This window comes from Girardinichthys multiradiatus, chromosome 21 (assembly GCF_021462225.1).
Source record: "Girardinichthys multiradiatus isolate DD_20200921_A chromosome 21, DD_fGirMul_XY1, whole genome shotgun sequence".
Classification (NCBI taxonomy): domain Eukaryota; kingdom Metazoa; phylum Chordata; class Actinopteri; order Cyprinodontiformes; family Goodeidae; genus Girardinichthys; species Girardinichthys multiradiatus.
In genome coordinates this window covers 36050896-36073841 of record NC_061813.1, presented here as the reverse complement: position 1 = coordinate 36073841, position 22946 = coordinate 36050896, and the positions used below count along the sequence as shown (strand labels likewise).

The 22946-nt window shown below is 38.5% G+C and overlaps 1 protein-coding gene across 1 annotated transcript in view; it reads left to right on the top strand.

Moving 5' to 3' along the window:
* Nucleotides 1–22946, top strand: part of LOC124858274 (cadherin-12-like) — a 190850-nt gene that overhangs the window by 48913 nt on the left and 118991 nt on the right. Inside the window, exon 2 of the mRNA XM_047350231.1 lies at nucleotides 6851–7277. Coding sequence (XP_047206187.1) covers nucleotides 7032–7277 — 246 coding nt within the window. The 5' untranslated portion in view covers nucleotides 6851–7031. The remainder of the gene's footprint in view (nucleotides 1–6850; nucleotides 7278–22946) is intronic.

The following is a 22946-nucleotide window of genomic DNA, read 5'->3' as shown; positions in this document are numbered from 1 at the left end:
AGAAGTACAGTTGTACCATGATTCACAGAATAGCTACATCAGATAAGATTACGCACTATTCATTCATTTAGTGAATTCTGAAGGTAATTGGTTGCACCGGTTGGGTTTATTTAAGGTCATCAGAGTAGAGGGGGCTGAACTCTGATGCACCCACACCTTTCACATTTTTGTTCCGCCCACTTTACATACATGCACTACAATCTGTTAGTCTAACACAAATCATAATGAAATGGAATCGTGTTTGTCATTCTAAATGTGACAAAAATGTGTAAAGCCTAAGGGAATTGAATGCTTTTGCACAGCATCTATATATACACATTTTATATTTTGTACATAAAAAAGCAAATGATTGTAATCAGTGAGTACATATCTCCATAATTAAAGCCATTTTCTGCCGTGTTTGTAGCTTTGGTAATGCTTTAACCTACATATGAGTTGTGATCTGATAATTCAGCTCCATTGGCCAGCTGTGATGATATTCCCATTTTCATTACTTTGTTTTTCCCCACCTACACTTATTTTTCCTCCCACTTGCTTCCTCGGGGGGTTTTAGTGTTATTACCATCTCCCCCTGTCTGAGCTGTGTCGAGACAGTGTCTTGACTGTGATTTATCTGATTAACAGTCCTTACTGCAGCAGGTTCAGCTAACGTCACCATTTTTGCCATGATCATAAGAGTTCTCATTGCTAGATAATATAATCTGTGCAAAAAAAAAAAATCACTAAGACTTATGTTTTTGGACTCCGAATGAAGGGTCAAAGCAACATGATGCATAAAATATTTAAAAACAGAGCATTCAATAAAACGTAAGGCAAGCATAAGTATGTAATATGTGTACTTTTATTTCAATTTAATTACATTTAAACAGCAACACATTGCAGTAAATGCCAGATTCTAAATCTCAAAAGGAGTTATTTTATTTAAAATCAAAGCTAAATGAAAAAAAAATGTTCACCTTAATGTAGCTGACAGCAAGAGATCAATTTATTCCATCAAGCATTTGTGATAACTGGCAATTGCTCTTTTACATCAGTGAAGTGGAATGTCGGCCCACGCTTTCCAGAATTGTTTAAATGTAGCCACAATAAAAAGAATGAAAACAGCATGTTTAAAGTCATGCCACAGTATCTAAGTTGGACAGAAGTCCAGACTTTTTCATGACAATGTTAAAACCTTCATTTTGCAGTATGTTAAGCCACTGAGAGGGAGGACTTGCTGATATGCTTTGAATCATTGTCCTCCTGCAGAACCCAGGTTAGCTTTAGCTTAAGGTGACAAACTGATGGCCAGACATTCTCTTATAGGATGTTCTGGAAAGAGCAGAATCTATGCTTCCATCAGTTACAATAAGTGGCCCAGCTCCAGAAGCACCACCATGTTTGACTGTTTGTTTGATGTTCTTTTCTGAAATGTTGTAATAGTTTTATGCCAGATGTCACAGGATGCAAGCCACCCAATGTTTCACTTTTGTCTCATCAGTCAATTAAATATTTTTCTAGAAGTGTTGAAGGTCATCAAGATGTTTTGTGGCAAATGTGAGATGGATCTTTGTGCTCTTTGTGGTCTAGGACCTCTCCAATGGTGCCATTCTTGCCCAGTTTCTTCCTTATTGTGGAATCATACATTCTGACCTTAACTGATGCAAGTGAGCCCTCCAGTGCTTTAGATGTTGTTCTGGGTACTTTTTTAACTCCTTGAAGAGTAGGTAAATAAATGTCAATAATTTTCTTATCTGTTCTTGAATTTGGGTAGCTTGATGTGTGTGTGTTGTGTTGCTTTTAAAGATTGTTAAACCTACTTCATGTTGTGAAACAGGTTTCATTTAAGGGATTTCTTCTATAGGTCAGCCAGTAATCAGGCCTGTTTCTAGCTACAGACGGTAAACCATAAAATTGTGATTAATCATGGTTGGTTTATGACTGAACAAGCAACAAGGGATTACTTTTTCAAATTAAGCATGGCTGGTTTGGCTTGCTTTTTTAGCTATAGCTAATAGATATAGCTAACAAATGAAAGCATTTAAAAAATGTATTTTATATTTTCTCAATGTTAAAATTAGTTTGAAGTCAAGAAAAAGTATTCATAGTATTTGGCCCCTCAAAATGTTTCTCAACACTATAGGCTTTTTGAGAGAAATTGATACCAAACAGAAGAGACTACACAGACGTACACATTAACACTGTTGATGCAATAGTAAATAATATTATTTGAGAAATATTCTCACTACGTTTGCTTGTTAAAAGAATAATAAATAGTTTAATACATCAGAACATCAGAGCAGATGATGATCAATATGCCAAGTGAAGCAATGGCTCCTCCATTTTTAAAATCTTTCTGACTTTTGCAACACAATTATCTGCCTATACACAGCACAACAAGTTATTGAGTCAGTAGCAATAATTTGACATGAGAAAATTACTTTTGTCAGTTGATTTGCAGCTTTCATCAGTTTCTTTTTTTTTTTTTATACGACTCTGTAAAAATAGCTCTTTGCCATTACTGTCTTTTTACATGACAGGAAGGGCTGGGATTCCCCGGTGAGTGAAAGGAGACCAACTGAATGAGAATGTGCAGCAGGTGGTGGAATAGGAAAACTAGAGCAATGCCAACTAAAGATTGCCAAATACTATGAAGAGAACACAAAAGCCAGACAAAAAGAGACAGACTAGATGACAAAAATTGTCTATAAACCCATGACATTCACAGATTATAACACTATTTTAATAACACAAAATAAATTAACAGGTAAGTAGAAAGAAAATAAAATACCATTTGCAGGGAAGTGTTACAGAACACATTTTAGTCAAATCAGATGGAAATTTAAATTTTAAATCCCATGAAGACAAACCTGACCAGATCCATTGAAAACATCCTTATACCAGCAGAGTTTACAGTCGACACCTCTCTGTCATGTTCATTTAGACAAATTCACAAATTCAGTTTTAATGAAACATCTTATGCTACATGGTTTAAACTTCATTTATAATTTAATAAATAAAAACATATTTTATCTTAAGTAGGAAAAAATGATGCTGTTATGCTTTTGTGTTTTACATGCATATAAAACGATGAATACAGTATGTTGGTGTATAGATATGTTTATTATAGTAAAAGGTAAATAGCCTGCACTGGTAAAGCGCTTTAGACCAAGTCCCTTAAGACCCCAAAGCGCTTTACACTACAACCAGTCATTCACCCATTCACACTGACAGTGGTGAGCTACATTATAGCCACAGGTGCCCTGGAGCAGACTGACAAAGGTGAGGCTGCCATACAATCGGCGCCACCGGGCGCTCTGACCACCATCAGCAATACCAGTAATAATAATTCTAACAGAGACTTTACATAACCTGACTTTTCTGCTTCCCTCCCTGCAGTGTGCCATTTCTTATTGTGTTTGAGCTTTTATTGTGCTCAAACATTATATATCCGTGCCAACACATTCACTGATAATCCACAGAATATAAAGCATATATTAAAATAGAAATGTTACAGGCTTCAGATGTACAATAATTTCACTCTGTAGTTTGAAATATAAGTTCCTAATAAATCAGTGATTATTTTCCATATTTATATTAGAAACTATATAGGAGAACAGCTATAGTATGCCAACGTATATTTTCAGACACCATCTAAAATTCCTCACTGAACCACATCAGTTTATAACCCTGTTAAAACATCTACACCTTTGCCTGTGTCCCCGAATAATAATAATACTGGTACAAAATAATGAAGCTATTAAAGCAGGAAGGAAAAAAAGGGTTAGGATATAAAAGTGTATGCAAAACAAAAACCTGATCCTCATGACTCATTTCTTCCCCTTTGTTGCAAAAGTCAATGCCTGCTGATTTGTTTGTCATGTTTATGGCTGCCTTGACAACTAATAACTTTCTGTGGGAGTTTCTTGTGGGTGGTTAATCTGCACCGGCAGATCGGCCGGCCATATGTTCTTTGATTATTAAAGGTGATGTGCAAGAGCCCCGTCAGCCCGCTGCGTTCATCGTGCTACGTGAAGCAGACACACAGGTCAAGGCTCACACCCAAAAGCCTGACATATGCTAATGATCTCATCTCATAAAATATGCATAGGGTCCTCTCTCAGGACTGAACATTGGCAGAGGCGTGATTTTGCAGGAATTATGGGAACAGTCATTTTCCATTATGTCGGAGCTAAATGAGGACTGACCTGCGGGAGAGGCATGTCTGACCCGTGTCAAGGCAGTTCCTGCCAATTTCGCATGGGGGAACTTTGCAGATCAGTTTTGACTTTTTAAAGGAACTGTGGTGACAGGGAATAAATGGATCTGGTTGCACAAGATAACCTTGCAGGAGTAATCTTCCTCTGAAGCCAGTGTTCCAAGTTTGTATAATTAATCAAAGACAATGATGTCAATGAGGGTTCCATTTATGAAATTAGAGGCATGCTTTCTTCCATTACTGTATAGCTTCTAAGAGCATTAGATGGGGCGTGAGGGAGAAACTATATGCCTGGTGTGGGTACCATTAGCTTCATTCTTTACCCTACCAATCGTTGTTCCAATCGCTTGTTTTCAGAACAACTGAGTCTTGTGTAACAAGGTGTGGACAATGTAGTAAAGATTGTAAATAAGACAATGACAGCAGTGAGCTTTTGCTGAATTATAAATATGGTTTTAACTGTTGTTTCTCCAGAGTTAGGTTCCTCCACAAAAGGAGCTGCAATGAATCCTTTTTAAATGCATGGATATATTTATCATCATTCAAACTTATTGACAACCCTGTTGAAGATCCAGGAAATGCCTTCAAGCTCCAGTATACAGCAGTGAGTTCTCATATAGAACATTTTTGAAAACTTCTTACTGAAATTTGAATAAATAAATGTATATGTTCAGTGGGGTGTGGGGGGGGGGGGGGGGGGGAATAACTGTTCTTAATTAAAATTACTTGGGCCTGTAGCAATCCCTATCGAAAGGCTTGGTTATAAATATGACATAAGTCAGTCTCATTTCCTTAGCCACTCCTTAAAATAGGAAAGACAAGAAAACACACTAGAGTTGAACTTTTGTTGATCTTCCTAAGTCAGAAATAAGGTCCAAGGAAAATGGCAACTCAGCTGAACTTGCCCACATCTAAGAGCAATAATTAAAAACTTTAAAACAACTTACCCACTTCACATAGTGAGGAGAATGTTATTTTTACTTACCAAAACAAAGGATTGTAACAATGCCCATTACAGAGACTGCAAGAAAAATCCTAATGTGAGAATAAGTGAATGAATGAATATGCTAATTAAATAATTTTTTTTTTATCAATTATAGGTAATAATAATAATAATAATAAGACAAAACAAGAATTTTCACCACAACAATAAATCCCAGACATTACCAGAAACATTACATCCTTAAGATTCGAAGAGGAATAAGAATTCATTACTGTAATGCTCCAACAGTTGGCAGGTTGCTCTCAATAGACCTAAATAGAGTGAACATGCAATTCTGAGTCCAATGTATTTAGAGCAAAGGCCAAATACAGTAAGGGTTTGAAGCTGATTATTATTGAACTGTACAGGGACCCATCTGCAGACCCGCTTTAACATCAGGCAACAGAGAGCCCAGACTGATAGGTGCTGTCTGAGGTTTACTTTCACAAGTACCAGTAACACTATTGTTTTTACTACAGGGAGCAAGAGACATCATAAAAAATGCAGAGCAGAGACAAAAGATGGATCTTTCGGTATACCACAACCAAAGGGTCTGTTTAAAAGGTAGAGTGTTTTCAAATTGATAGTCAAAACCCAATTATCTCCCTCTGACTGTATTTAGACCTGATATTAACCTTATATCAAGTGAAAATGAAGAACCAATAACGAACAGTTATCATAGATTCCAGCTTAAATATTTAATCTATAGTTAAAAGGTTGCTTATTGTAAAAGACTCCTCCTGGCCATACTAAGCAAAACACTTTCTTTTTACTTATCTTTTGTATGATGTGTACAGGTTCTCACATGTATGTCAAAATGCCATTCAGCAGAATCAGTCAGCAGTTGCCATTTATTCTCAAGTGGTGCCCCTTTTAAGGTGCGACTTCTCAGAAAAGCAACACAACTGAGAAATCACTGTGAGCATGCTCCTATACTGTGACATTTCATTCAATGCGCATGTCATTTTGATACATGCTCCCTGTAGTGCATCGTGCTTTGTCTTCTGCAGGTTTTTTCATGTTTTATTCTGTTTTATCTAAAGTTTTTTTTCTTTACCAGCAGTTTTTAGATCAAATAGACCAAGGCAAGCTTAAGCGAAGTAAATCATGACATTCATCAGAGCCCTCTCATTAAAGTGTCATTGAAAATGTTGACTTTCAGCCATTCTATGGGTGAGGAATTGCTGTAACATTGACAGGTCTGTGGCTCGGTGTGTGGTGGCCTGTAATTGACAGCAAAAATAAAGGCACGGTTTTCCCCCCGCAGAGACAAGTTTTCTTGCTAATTAGAGTATGTATCCATGAGAACTGCCTGGTGTAGAAGTAATCTATCAAAGGGCACATAATTATAGCACTTACTTTTATGCTTGAGATTGAAAGCACTATAATTTATCATTGAGCAGTTAAAAACTAATGCAGGTGAGCAGTGGGGGAAAAGAATATAGGCTGCTAAGTGCCACTAAGATATTGGTATTTATGAAAAGAAAGCCATTACCGATTGGTGTTTGTGAAAAGGAAGCTATTAGAACTTTATATTATGACTGAGTGTGAGGTGAGACAACACTGTACTGCGTTTATTCCTTATTTTAATGAGAAGTTAGTCTGATGTACAGGTAATGCAATAATGTAACATTTTTAAACTTTTTTCTCTTTCTTTCTCTTACTTTCAGGTAATGAGATCAAGGAATCACTGACTACGTTCCTGAAAAAAAGAAAATAAACAACAACAAAAAAACACCCTGGGACTCCACGCCTCGCTCATTCTGACAACTCTTCACCACAGGCCGTTTCACCGTAGCTCAGTTCTCAAGAAGGACGTCAACTCGGGGACCAGAACTTCACAAATCGCCAATGCTTACAAGGAACTGCCTGTTGCTGTTCCTGTGGATTCTTGTCAACGAGGGTTCTGTCTTTTCTTTGCGTCAACCTTCATCCTCACTGGGACGAAGCAGGAGTGGAAGAGAGCGCGGCAGGAGCTCGGTGGGCTCGATGAGGAATGGGGCGGCTGGGTTTCAGCGCGTCAAGAGGGGCTGGGTGTGGAACCAGTTCTTTGTCCTGGAGGAGTACATGGGGTCAGATCCACAATACGTGGGCAAGGTAAAGTATTTTCCAGCAGTAATTTATGGTACAGCAGAAGTCATAAATCAAGCCCTAAGGTGTATGGGAGAAATTGAATCAGTGGTAAATGGAGGGAGTAAAGGAACGTGAGGAGATATAATGCGATAAAGGAAAAAAAAACACAAAAGATAATAGAGAAAGTTTAAAAATTGTAGAAGTATCAGGAAGAAAAAAATGAAATATATTCAAAATCCATGAAGTAGCAACTTTGGCAATTTTCATGCCAAATAAAACTACATATAAACTATATGTTGTCTGACATATAAAGTGCTTTGGTCAAGACTTGAACTTCTTCACATTTGGTCCTGCCACAAACTTCAATGTGCTTTATTGGACATGTACGTGATAGACATGTACACAAAATAGTGCATGGTTTAGAAGTAGAAGGAAAAAAGAACAGGGTCTTAAAAAGGTCAGGGTTTTTGTCAATTTGCTTTCAGATTCCATAAAAAATTCACTACATCGAATCATCTTCAGAAGTCACCTAAAGTGTAAAAGGAGCTCATCTGTGTGTGATTTCATCTCAGTGTAAATTCAACTGTTCTGTGAAGGCCTCAGAGGTTTAATAGAGAACAAACAGCATTAAGAAGACCAGGAGGCTCCTGGAAACTCTAGAGGAGCCGCAGATTGACCCACAGCTCAGGTGTTAAAACTGTCACTACAACAGGTATTACTTGTGGACTCCACAAATGTGGCCTTGATGAAACAATGAGACAAAGAATACCATAAAAAGTCAAAGTTTAAGTTTGCCATGGGCCATGTCGGGGACACAGCGAACATGTCGAAGAAGGTGCTCTGGTCAGGTTGGACCAAAATAGAACTTTTTGAACTACGTGTAGAAAAGACTACACGGCAAAAAACCAAACACACCAAGGTGATGGTGACAGTATCATGCTGTGGGAATGCTCTTCTTTTGATAGGAAGACAAATGGAGCTATATACAGGTCGATTCTGGAAGTAAACCTGTTAGAGATTGCAAAAGATACTCACCTTCTAGAAGGATGATGGTTTAGATCACAGCATAATTATGTGCTACAATGGCCCAGTCCAAAATGCAATTGAGCATCTGTGGCTAAATTCCATTTAAGCCACCTGAGCTTGAACTTTTTTGCAAGAAAGGAGGAGTAAATGTCATCTTGTAGAAGTGCAAAAAAACACCCCAAAAGACTTTCAGTTGAAATTGCAGTGAAAGTGGGTCTACAAATGAGTGAGGATGACTACAAATGTTTGCCATACTTGTCAGATTTTTATTTTCAAGAAAACCTTTCAAAAGTTTTTAGATTTCACTTCACAAAAAAAAAAAAATGGCTCTTTGTGTTGGTTTATCACCTAAAAGTCCATCAAAATACATTAAAGTTTTCTAGCTGTAACATAAAAAGGTTGTGGAAGAAAATGACAAAAGGATTCAAATACTTTTGCAAGGCATTGCACTGCAAGGCAAGTGCTTAAAGTTCTCCCATTTTATTTACCCTGTGCAGCTTTACCACTTTTATTGTTTTAAATCTCCTGTTGAAAATGTGTCCTTGCATCTGCGGGAGAGACAAAAAAAAATCATACACGCTAATGGTTCTGTGCCACAACCTTTTTATGTCAGAATAACCAGACACATGTGACATCAAAGTTGAGAGAGAATCAATGGTATGGTGTAAATAAATTTAAATTACGGTCCTTGCAAAGCTGCAAGAACATCTTACTCATGAGCCGGGAAGGGTGCCAACAGCAATAAAAAGGTATTAGAAACCGCAGCAGCCTGAACAAAATGCATCCCATCAGACCCACTTGTTTTGGTCCCCTTTAAAATCTTGGCCATCAGTCTTTTTAGCAGGATTTCTTATACCCTACTGTCGCTTAGGACATTCGTAAGCAAACTCTGTGGGGGTTTAAGGCTAAAGTTGTAATTTGGCAGTCCTGGCTTACACAGGATAATAGTAAGACTGACTTATCTGCCCCAGTGCCACTGCAATCAGCCCTGACAAGCCGTGCTGTTTGTGCAAGTCTCTGAGGCTAAAGCAGGGAGAGAGGCATAGGCTGATGTCTGTTGCACTTCTAAGTCCTTAATCCTGAACCGCTGCACTGCTTCAAAATAATTCACTGGTTCCACATATAAACAGCATTTGGAGATCCTCCGATCTTTGTTGGGACAGTCTTTTAATTCATTTTTGTAGTGAAAGCATATTATTAAGTTGGCTGGCTGAATTAAGAGTACAAGTGCATCCAGCACCAACAGGCTTTAGAAGGGTGCAAAAATGCACTGTCTAGGACACCCAGTTAGCCATGAACCCTAGAATAATAAAAGATCAGGAACTTTTAGTTCACTCTGGAGTATGTCTGCATTCCATATGTACTAAGAAGTTAACATTATTCACTTCCAAGTCAAAGAAAAATAGTTATAAAAAGGTAAAAGGCAGTTAATTATGTAACATGTAGTAAGTAACACTCAACGTCATCATGTAGTAAAAATCCCGATTAGAATTTCCTGAAGGCTGAAGCAACTGTATTGTCTGAGCCCGGCAAGTTCTAAATCAGCTTTTTACCCATTTAAAACAACTCCACTGGCAAAAGGTTTATTGTGGACCAAGCAGATGTTATTTGGATTTTTACTTTGCATTACTTTCGTATAAGGCCATTCTAGGGTCTAGAAATGGTTACCAGAAACCATGTTTAAGATCGAAGGTCATTGGTAGCAAACAACCATTAGTCATATAGAATTAACCCCATGGATCTTTATAAATCACCGTATCATACAAATTTGGTGCCTTTTTTGGAACTAGTCCTGCTAAGAGTAGCCAAATGCTTCAGCCTTTGGGAAGTTCTAAACTGGATTTATACTATAAAAAAGACAGGCAGGAGAGATGTCTACTTCATGCAAGTTCTTAGCTATTCATTATTTTGAGAGAATATCCATTCAAAAACACCAAGCTTTTCCCTTTGATTATCCCCCAATTCTAGATTCAAGCTTGAAAAGCAAAAAGGTTTAGCTCCAATCTTTAAGTCAAAATCCAATAAGGCTGCTATAGCAATGGCTGCAGTTACAAACATTACTCATACTTTTAACAGTTTTATCACCTTAAATTAGTCACACTACTGTATAGCATCCATTAGTGATTTATTATTACAATGTGTGAATGCGCTGAAGTGGAGACAAATGGATTGCTCCATGTTTTTATTCACAACTAGTGTGGTTGCTGAGCCTGAAAATTACCCATGCAAATTTCTGAGCTCCTACTTAAAAATAAGTATAGTTTACATATTGATTTAAATGGCCTCTAAAGTTAGCATTCCAACTTTGAATATTTTGCACAAACTCCAGCCTTAAAATTTTACATGTCTGCCGAATTCTTAAAATGGGATGACTTTATATGCACTATTCATAGCCACTTTAAAATCAGACACATACATAGTACTACCACCTAAGTTAGTGGACATGTTGCCACTATAGTTGAATGAGAACTTATACATTGCTATTAGCTTGAATGACTAATAGTTGGCTTGGTCACCAAGCTCAATAAGCAAAGCAAGCCTTTGTTCCAACTAAGAATATTCACCTTAATTGGCCCCTGAATTTGGAACTCAACCTTACAATCCAATATGGCAGCCAAGTACATAAAGCGTAGTGTTGGCTGCCGTATTAAACTGCACTACAGACAGTATTTCCCACTCTTTCAATACCTAAGAAAATGTTGCATAACCTTTGTAACTGAACCCTATACTGTGTTCGAAAGCATAACAATTAAAAGAAATACATTCCTTTCTTCTTGTCTCAATGATGGTAGTCAGCCTGGTTGCTTAGAACAGTTAGCTGAGCATATTTCTGAGGTCAAAGTCAGAAGAGAAAACAAAAATTAAAAATCAACTAGAATGTAACTTGATGTTAAAATTCCAGCTTAGAAAAGTTGGATGTTTTATATCATTCTTAAAACCCATGCTTTAATTTGGCTTCTGACTGCAAACTAAAAAATGGTAGCTGCAGTAATAAACTCAGTTTGCTCTACAAACTGTTTTTTATCTATTTAAAAAGGTCCTAAACACAGCACTGTACAGTCTCTGCTAGCAAACATGTTCCTGCAGTATTTAAATGCACCAACATGAAGAGAAACACAGTCATCATCCATTACTGCTCAAAAATGTTTGCTTGGGTGACTTTCAACTTCTGGGTTCCAGGTCAGAATAATCAAACTCAGAATAATCAGCCGAAGATGGAATTCAGAAAAGCCCAACAAAAAAATTTAACATTAAATACAAATAAAAGGTGGACAATTTGCACCAACCCAAGAATTCAATATGGCTGAGAAATCCATTAAATGTAGAATTAGCTGTCTAACTGCCATGTTCTTTGCTTCAACGAGTTCCAGACATAATATTGTAAAAGCTTTTACTGAAAGTATTGCTCTGGAAAACTTTATATTAACTAAACATTCCTACTTAAGACATTGCAGTTAAGAAAACGCCATTCTTGAAACCCAGTAAAGCTGCCAAATACATAAACACCGTCAGCAGTAAACACTATTTGCACTATAGATAGGTCTGTGACACATAATGTGGGATAAATTGCCTAAAAATGAAGATAAAATGCTATAAGTTCTCAAAGCTGACAACAGTTAGCCTGGTCACTGTCTACAAAGATTAACCTTAATTGTTTCTATTTCCAACTCCTAGCTGGAACACCAGGAAAGTTCATTCCCAACTCTGAGCTTTGAGCGATGTGGTAAATGGAAATCAGTATATAAACATCAGGTCCAGCCAGTAACCTACATGGTGTGAGAACAGAGTGGCACATTAAATTTGTTCTTTTCTCAGTGGCAGAAGTGCCTCTGGACCAATTGAAGAAGTAATTTCTGTATCTGACTGCAGCTTCTAAAAAGAGGGAGAAGGTCTGTTGAGGAACAAGTAGAGAGTGACACTTTAAGAGCAGAAAAGCTATACTTAGAGCATTGGAGTTGAGGTGGGAGATAGTTGAAAACTCGTGCATGATGCAAGGGAAACTGTGGCAGATGATGATATTGCCAGAGCAGTTCATTCTTCTGGGATGCGTTACCGAATCATCCGTCGACTCAACCTCATAAGCTTGGCAACACTTAAACGATTGTGTATGCAGAAAGTATTACCCTCTGACCTGTTTTCCAGGCCAAATAGACACATGCATCCTTAATAATCTAAGCAACATCAGTGTACATTACACACATTCTTCCTTGCACGCCATTTTCCGCATGTTAAAATCTTTTGGCACTCAGCCTAAAGAGGATAGCTGCAGAAGAGATTGATGGGAATTTTGGGGTAAGAGAGCAACAGAATCACATTGAGTAAAGATCCTGCTGGCTGCAAGTTAAGCAGTGGGATTCAGCTGCAGAGGGCTGTTTTTCCACCCATGTGTGCGTTGACCATGCAACCATCACATGTCCACTGAAGAGATTTCCAGCATTTATTTTTTGTTTACTTTTCTCTGAACGAGTGCCAGACACCTTTGTTTTTTAACATTTCAATGGATTGTGAATGCATGTTGATGTAACTTCACAATGAATGCCATCTTAAAAACATTATATAAGACAAGCTGGTCCAATTCACATCCAGAATCCAACCTAAAATGAAATGAATCCCATCTTATGGACAGATTTTAATTTGATTACACATATCCCAATGCTATCCCCGTCACAATACCAGGCAGTCAAATTCAATGCAGAATCCAATGTGGTGAAAAAGTTATTCAAGAAAGCCAAACTAATTACATGAAGACCTTGATGTTGCAGTAATCATTTAACCTGAGCAAGCATAAGACGACAGCTAAATGGAACACATTTCTCATGTTGCGTCAATGTGAAGTTTTCAACTCCTAGAAATCTTTTCAGTGCCTTAACCCGTTACTCCCTGAATTTATTTACAAAAACGAATGTATAGGGTTTTTGCTGTCAAGCAGATGCTAAATTAAGTCGATATTGCCATCTTGATGCAAATAGCTAAATTAAACCAAATTTGGCATAATAGTAATTTGATTTTAGAGTCTCAGTAGCATCAGTAAAAAAAAAAAAAAATTCAATATACCCATTACTTAGCAGGACTTTAAATTCTTGAAATGGATGAGGATGGAATGTTCAGAACCTTGTGTTGCAATTTGATTTCAAATATAGCTTAATAATGTAAAATCACAGTCTACAATTATTGCAAACTGCTTTCAATATGATCCATGGTAAGTGCAGAAAAAGAATCAACAAAATTAAGACCAGAAGAAGAGTAAGGTGATTTTGCAATAATTGTCTTAAGTGGTTAAACTTGAGGAAGTTAGCAAAGCTTTTATGTGATTTTACTTGTGAAAAAATAAAAGATTGATATAACCTTAGTGTTGAAGCTCATTCCTCAATATGGATAAATAGGTCTCTAATTGGGCTATTGGTAGGGTTAGGCAAGGTTTTTGTTTACTGTTTTAATAATCAGTCATAGTTTTACAAGGATAAAGATTAAGCACCAGAGAGAAATTTTTAAGACAGCTGCCGATCTTTACAGGAGTGAACATCGCAGCAAATTCACTCCAAGGTCAGACTACACAATGCTCAGAGAAATAGCCAAACACCCAGGAGGTTAATCATAGACTCTACAGTTAGCATGTTAATCATCTAAAGTTTGTAGACTTATAATGAGAGTCTTCTTTCTACAAAGAATATAACATCATGACATCAGAGTTTCAAGGTTACACCTGAATGAACAGCAAGATCTTTGTCCTCATCTGTCCAAAGGACATCGTTCCAAAGTAGAGATGTTTGATCATAATATATAATTTACCATATTCGGAGAAAACCAAACATAGCATATGAGCCCAAACACGTTTGAGTCAAATGTGAGGCCATCTGTCTGTCAGCAAAGCTTAACCCAAACTGGGTCGTCAACAAGACACTGATCCCACGCACACACACACACACAGCATAAAATCTTCAACAGAATGGCTAAAAAAAGAAAATAAAACAGTATTGCAACGGTCTAGTCAAAGTCCAGATGCTCACCTGGTTGAAATGTGGTAGTGGGACCCCTAAGAGACCTGTGTAGAAATAAATATCGGAAATCCTCAAATAATTACAAAATTGTTGTAAAGAAGAGTGGGTCAACGTTTAACTGTTAGGATGTGGAAATCTAATAAAGTTAGACAGAAGAGGAGTTTTAATAGTTACACCTGGTAAATATGGTTCTATACACCAAATATTTTTGTGGTTGATTTTATGATGCAGTTGCCTAAAGAATAAGCCAAAATGTAAAAGAAATGTTTTGCTGCTTGATGCTGTAAAACAAAGAAAACTTGCTGATTTGTGTGTGCGCAACATTGCACATAATACACATTTATTTCAAGAGCATTGCATTAAATGCATCACTGCCAGCTGTAATTACAAAAGCTTAATAAGCACTAATTAGTGCTTGTCACTGAAACATAATTCAAACTGCTAACTGGGTGATAATTTTGTCAGTTGTGACAGCAAACTAAAAGAATGAGTTGTACAGGAGAAGGAAGGGAGTGTTGGGGGAGGTGATGGAGTACTTAGAGTTTACTGGTGTCTCGGTTCAACTAGTCTGCCTGTGACTTGTGCCAAAAAGAACAAGTGCTTGTTTGTGGGGACAGCAGATGTTTGGCAACATTCGGACCAAATTTAGTCGCCTTACTGGTTTCTTCCTACTACAATGTTGACACATATTCATATGAGTTTTAGACTTAAGGGAACCACTTTAGGGACTAACAGAATGGAACTATCACTATAATACAAACAGAGTTATCAGTACTGCTCCAGTCTAGTCTTTAACCTCATGCATGACTAGTATTGGGGAACTCATCTGCGTACTAAAAAACTAAAACAAAAACAACACTTTAGATTGCTTCAGCATAGACATAATACCTTGTACAGCTGTTTATGTAACAATAATCAGTGACCACTGGCATCAGATTCATTAGTTGAATACTTTAACCCAAGTAACTTCAAGTCTTTGAAATGAGCGGCTAAGAAGATACATAGGCCTTTCAGTACTGTCACGGAGAAATGTGTAGGGGACACAGCAAACATTTGGAAGACGGTGCTCTGGTCATATGAAACCGAGGTCGATAGGAAGATTGATGGAGCTAAATACAGGACAATCTTGGAAGGAAACCTGTTTGACACTGCAAAAGACTCGACATGGGGGCTGGGGTTCACCTTCCAGTGGAACAATGATCCCAAACATAAAGCCAGAGATGCAATGGATTAGTTTAGATTCATGATTCTGAAACTGTGGCACAAGCTGCACTGCTGGTACTTGGTTTGCATTTAGTGAAAACTAGAAGAAATGTTGGTATTATTTGCAAGGGAAATGCTGATGTAGAGGCAACATCTACCAATAACCTATAATATAAAGATGAGCTGTTCAAATATACCAATCTGTATTTCAAGTGGAAATTCCCAAAAATGAGATGTGCAGAGAGGAAAACGTTGAGAACCACAGTGAAACAGGAAGAATTACTGGTGAATATTTGTGCGGTTTTCCATTTACCTTTAACATTGGAGCTTGGATCTGGAAATGATAAACTTCATGTTCCAGTTGTAGCGTTTAAAAGTATTGTGTCAGTGAAAGACCAGGTGAGATATAAATCATCTGAAATGCAGATACATGATATTGCCAACAGGTATTTGTCTGTCTATTTTTGTATGTACAACTTTGATGACATCCTATTCTTAATGTACAGGGCAAGGTCGAATTTGATGATGGACCGTCAGTGCTGGCACTTAAAAATTGTATTTACCAAGGTGGTAGTTATTGTAAGGAGTCTTAAAACAACTAGTTTAGAGCAAAGCATATTCATATGTTGGTATGGCCCAGTCAACGTCAGAAGTTATAGTCCACTTACAAACCGTGGCAAGACACTCACCATTCAAATTTCCTGGGCCTTTAACTATTTTGCAGAGAAGAATGGGGACAATTTCTGTCTGTAGATTTGCAAAGCTGGTGGAGATGTACCGAGAAGGACTGGTATGTTCCTTGGTCTTCACTCTGAACAACTTTATTTATACAGAGAAAAAACAAAATACACCCAAGAGGTTGGTGACTTCAAAAAGTGTATGGTTTTTATTTATGGGTATCAAAATAAGGTGGACAGAATGTATTGTTTTTTTTTATTTTTTTTTTACACATATAGGATCTACTTTCTGTTAATCTATCATGAAATAAAAAAAAAACATACATATTAAAAGTTCTGGTGGTGAGTTGCAGAGAAAAAAAAAGTCAAAGAGCGACAGTTCCACCAACTTTCGAGTAACCCATATTTAACTGGTCTCATTTAGGCCTGATCTATTGATACCAGTGCTTTCACCTCACAGGATGACAAACACCTTCCCCTCAGTCAGTCCTCTTTTTAAAAACTGCATAGCAGTGATTTCCATTTTCTTCCTCTTCTGAATGTAGGTCGAAGTCTGGGTGCTATAAATCCACAATGAAAGCTGGGCTATGAAGAAGAATTGTCTCATCCTTTATCTCTTTTGAAAACATATCAATACACCTCAAGAAATCGATTTTGTGTCCTGCCCCAGCACTGAGGTGGGAGGGCTCATATCTATTACAACATCTAAGTTAAGGTCTAAATTTATGTTAATGCATGCATTTAAAATTTAACCTCAAAACAGTATTCCCGTCTTATGACTGCTTAAAACTTCATCCATTTTAGGTATACACAGCATTAATCTTGTTCAGGGAGTTGTAAATTTAGCAAAAAGAAGGGGAAAACATATTTTTATTATTATATGCTACCTGATCTATTTTGGATTAAGTGAGTGCCAGCAAAGTTTATTTTGTTCCGCAGCATATGTAGAAATAAATGCCAAGTCTGCATTCCTGCTTGTCCTGGTGGTATGGTACGACTGCAAACCAAGGAGTGTTTTATTTTTCTCTAGCTTTCATACAATTTTAATACATGCAAGCTAATTTAAATACAGAAACGATGAAAGTCTAAAGTAAGGAAACTAATGTATTCACGTTTGTTTTGCATGTCTCAAAACAATGTATGCAAAATGAGTCAAACCAGTGTAATATTTAAATAAAACTCATTTACAGCATACATCTAGATGCAATAATATAAAGAAACTGAGCTGGGGCCACTAAACGGGCCAGATTCAAACAGAAGCACAAATTCAGTCTCTGGAACGTTTTCTTCAGAACTTGGAGCTGGTTTACACCCAAGTGTTCTGGTTCACTACACAATGCTCCATAAATTGCTTTAAAATAGAACTGGTGCATAAACAAAACTAGAACCGATTCACTTCTGGTCTCAAACCAGTTAATTCTTCCTCTTTTTAGCACTTTGATGTCAACTGTAAGAAAACGATCAAGACTTTTGAAAATAGATTCAAACTTTTTTTTTTATTATTAACTTGAATATGTCATCTAAATGAGACATTTAATGAAATAATCAGAATTGCAGATTAGAGAATTAAAAGGTTCTTGGCATCTAGCCTACATCCATGCTTTTTTTCATATTAAATAGCTTGTTTTGACAAAACATGAAAATTTTGCTGACATGAGTCATGAGTAAAAATACAAATACCACAGGTTTACAGCATTTTCACAACAAAACTATTTGCTTTTATTTTAAACGATTATTCCTACAGCTGCAAATAGATGGTTACAGTTAAAGTAATGTCTTATTTGACATTAACTTGTTATATATGGAGTTTATTAGACAAAAAAGAACAGTAAATTTAATAGAGGTTTAATTGTTTATTTTATATGTTGTCATTCAGACCTTTATAGAGCAACACAGGTATAACAAGCACAACAACAGTAGCATTTTCTGCCTGCTGACCTGTAGTGCACAGCAGCTGGTGGGGGAAGGGCAACTTCAGTCAGTGAGACACTTTTTCTGCTTTCTTATTAAAGAAGATTTTGAAACCTTAGCAGCAAAGAAAAAAAAAAAAAATCAGCATTTTTAAAACAATTTTGTTAAAGGTTTGGTTGCCTTGCAGCTAGAAGGTTCTGGGTTCGACTCCCGGCTGGGGTTGTTTCTACATGGAGTTTGCATGTTCTTCCCGTGCATGCATGGGTTTGCTCTCGGGTACTCCGACTTCCTCCCATAGTCCAAAAACATGACAAACATTGCCTTTAGGTATGAACAGGTGTGATAATGGTTGTTTGTCCTGTGTGTTGCCCAGTGATGGACTGGCGACCTGTCCAGGCTGTACGCTGCCCCTCGCCCGCAGACCGCTGGAGATAGGACGCGCTACCCCGTGACGCTGTACGGAAGAAGCGGGTATAAAAAAAATGGATGGATGGGTTTGGTATACCTTACCAAACTTATTATTAGGAAGTGACCCCATGGTTAGGCAGGCACACAAGCAAACTTTGCTGCTCAAGAGGTCCTAACATGCTTTTCACCAGAATACCAATACTATTGTAAATAATTGTCCCAATACTTATATTTTCTTTAAAACAACGACTCAACTTCACCACTGGTAGTTCTGATTATTAGCACTTTTTGCGGCCTCTGTATGGAATCTACATGTTCTTCCCTATGCATGAGTGGATTTTTTCCAGATGTATGCATGTTAGATTAAGCTCAAATGTCATTTAGATTTCATTTTAGAATATTTTGATTTTGTTAGTTGTGTTGGCCCTGTGGCAGAGTGGTGTGCCCTGGGTGTTCTCCAACTCACCACTTTTAACTGCTGGGATATTCTCCAGATACCCCCCAAGACAGATTTATTAGGTACAGAAAACAGATGGATAAAGCCATTGCTGGCAAATCAAGTTGGCTTGGCTGTGTATTTATCTGCAGTAAGACTTCCAATAAATTGTTCCAGGAGTCCTAACTTTGTTCAAGTACTCAGTGCTGCTATTTAGAAGTTATTTATTCCCTGTTTAATATTCATTTTTTTCATTATCCCAGTGCTGACTTAAACTAACTTGAGAATCAAAGAAAATGCCGTCTCATCATACTTTCTCCCTTGAGGCATTTTTGCTTGAAGGTATATTTTATAGAAAAGGCTTCTAATTGCAGCCTTTCAAACTCATTATGGTTTTGCTTGATGCTTCATTCAGTCTAACTGAAAGTGGGGTCTCAGTACTCAGAAATCTCTTCATCTTTACCTCGACTCCATGCCAAAAAAAAAAAAAAAATCAATACACACACGCACACACACACGAAAGGTGATTTAAGTGACTTTGAACGTGGCATGGTTGTTGGTGCCAGACGGGTTGATCTGAGTATTTCAGAAACTGCTGATCTACTGGGATTTTCACGCACTACCATCTCTAGGGTTTACAGAGAATGGTCCGAAAAAGAGAAATGTCCAGTGAGCGGCAGTTCTGTGGGTGCAAATGCCTTGTTGCTGCCAGAGGTCAGAGGAGAATGGCTAGACAGGTTTGATCTGATAGAAAGGCAACAGTAACACAAATAACCACTCGTTACAACCAAAGCATGCAGAAGAGCATCTCTGAAAGCACAACATGTCGAACCTTGAAGCGGATGGGCTACAGCAGCAGAAGACTACACCAGGTGCCACTCATGTCAGCAAAGAACAGGAAACTGAGGCTACAGTTTGCACAGGCTCACTAAAATTGGACAATAGAAGATTGGAAAAACGTTGCCTGTTCTGATGGGTCTTGATTTCTGCTGCGACATTCTGATGGTAGAGTCAGAATTTGGCATAAACAACGTGAAAGCATGGATCCATCCTGCCTTGTATCAACGGTTCAGGCTGGTGGTGGTGGTGTAATGATGAGGGGGATATTTTCTTGGCACACTTTGGGCCCCTTAGTATCAACTGAGCATTGTGTCAACGCCACAGCCTAGCTGGGTATTGTTGCTGACCATGTCCATCACTTTATGACCACAGTGTACCCATCTTTTGATGGTTACTTCCAGCAGGATAACGCTGCTGCTGGAAGGTAGAGTGTCAGGGTGGTTTCCGGGCTTTGTTAACCAGGCTGGTGGCAGAAGGGAAAAAACTGTTCTTGTGGCGTGAGGTTTTGGTCCGGATGGACCGCAGCCTCCTGCCAGAGGGGAGAGTCTCAAAGAGTCTGTGACCGGGGTGGGAGGGATCAGCCAGAATCTTCCCTGCCCGCTTCAGGGTCCTGGAGGTGTACAGTTCCTGGAGCGACAGTAGACTGCTGCCAATCACCTTCTCAGCAGACCGAATGACACGCTGCAGCCTGCCCTTATCCTTGGCTGTAGCAGCGGCGTACCAGATGGTGATGGAGGATGCCTCATGTGCTCTGAATGATATGTGCATGTAACTTTGTTATTGAAACTTTGATGTGTTGATGTCTGGAGCCGCTGTGTTCCTATCTTTGTGCGTGTTTCACCATCTGAGAGTCAACGCAACCCAAGACTGGACTGTTAAAATAACCTCGTGGTGAATTTTACCATTTTCTTTTGTCTTCAACCTCACTGTGCTAGCTTGCCGCCAAAAGTTAGAATCCTTTGGGCTCAGGAGTTGGGGGGAGTTTTATGATCGGACATCACTGAACAGCTTAGCCTGTTGTGTGCGGCTAATTAATTTTAGCAATCCTTTAATCACTGAACAGCTTAGCCTGTTGTGTGCGGCTAATTAATTTTAGCAATCCTTTAATCACTGAACAGCTTAGCCTGTTGTGTGCGGCTAATTAATTTTAGCAATCTTTAATCACTGAACAGCTTAGCCTGTTGTGTGCAGCTAATTAATTTTAGCAATCCTTTAATCACTGAACAGCCTAGCCTGTTGCATTGCTGCTAATTTCTTTTAGTGGTGGTTCATAGATAAACAGTTTGTGTATTTGCATTGTGCATTTTGGGCCAAAGATGGAGGGAACATCCCAGACTGCAGCTGGAGATGTGTGTATGGTGGAGGACCCCATAGGAATGCGGGCACAAGAGGTGATTGGGTCAACGATTCTGTTGTCCCCAGAGGAGCGTAAAGGTCTCAATGAGTATGGCATTGAGCAATGTGAAGCCAGGATTCAGGAGTTGCTCCAAGTCATTAAAAACCCACCGAAGGACAGACGGGTCTCAGATGTGTTAGGACAGCTCACTCTGTTATATCAGCGAAGGTTAATGTTGGAAGTTGACCAGCGCATTAAACTGCAGTTCGAGCTGAATGATACTTTGCAGACTGTGGATGTCTTTAGAGGTGAAATAACAGAAGTTGGAAATAGATTGGAAGCAATAGAGGGTAGCCATGCCACCCCTCCACCCCTGGACGAAACCCACCTCACAGGTTGAAACCTTTGGAGGTGAGCCACACCTGCGAAACCCTGAGAGAACCTGCAGGTCAGATCTGGAGGATGTAGAAGCTGCTCTCCAGAGATTACCTTTCCAGGCTCATAGGGTTCCCCATACATCCACCGAGGCAAGAACAAGTGTAAGTAGTCAGAATAGGTTCAGTGGTGCGGTGCCCCACTCCACTGCAATCAGCAGCCATGAATGGTACCTAGCTGGGGACCCAGCAGGTGTAAATAGTTCACGGTTCAGATGCGAGCAGCCGTCAAACGTGACTCGCAGTACGGTCCTCTACAATCCCTCACCTCCGCCAAGGCGACAGGAGTGCCGCCCCTGGGATTCAGGTGGTTCCTACCGCCCTCAACCGCTGCCCAGGACCCGAGTCCGGGAAGCACAGGGCCCACCGTTATACCGGGAGCAGCCTCCACTGCCTCCTCCGAGGATGAGGCGTGATGCACTGATACCCCCTAAGTGCAGCCGGAGTGAACTCTCCGATGATGACTCAGATGGGCCGGGACCAATCCCTGAGAGTGGAATGCGCACCCGCCAGCTTGAGTCCCTTGCCAAAGACATAGAGCGTTTTGACGTGTTTTAAAAGGACATTACATCAAAATTGGATCAGCCTGTAGTGTGTTTTTCCACTTTAATTTTGTGTGTGAAGGAATAATGAGGAAAGTAAAAATTTTGACAAGTCCACAAGGTTTACAGGGGTAAATGTGGAAACAGAACATGTTGAAACCTTCACTGGTTGATGCACTGATTATCTGCAAATATATGCTGCAATAAGAAGCGAGGCGACTTAATTTCTGGCAAACTTCAAGGTGAGTTCAGGATGCAGTTTTTAGTTTTGCTTTCTACTTTTGCATTCTCAGCTAATAGTGATACAGTGCTTTATATATCTGTAGTAGTGAGCTAATAGAGGTGGGCGCATAGAATGTAGCATGTTTTTGTGACATTTAATTTTTAATTTGGTAGCCTAAAAAAAGAAAGAAGAAATGGAGAATTGATGAGGACATTGTCAATTAAATGATTACAGATTTCTCAGAATGTGTGAATCAAATTGTGGGAATAAGAAAAAAAAATAGCTTTAAACCCAATTTTAAAAGACAGTTACTGCAGTTACAGTGTCTACACGGTCATGCATACAGACAAGTGTGTATACATAAGTGTGCAAAGACCAACACATACAGAGAAACGTCTCTGTAGAAACGTCTGACAAAGTGACACCACGGGGAAATTTATATATATATTTTTTGTTTTGGGGTTTTTTTTTTTTTTTTTTACATCTTTAACACAGTCATTTATTCCCCAAACATTCATACATGTTCTTAAGCTTGGCATTGTTTCATTTTACATCAGCCAGTGGTGATTTGTACCCATGCTCTTATGACAGTACTGTGGACATCTGTTTATTTTTTTTTTAATCAAAAACAATCAATTTAGATTGTGACATTACCTAT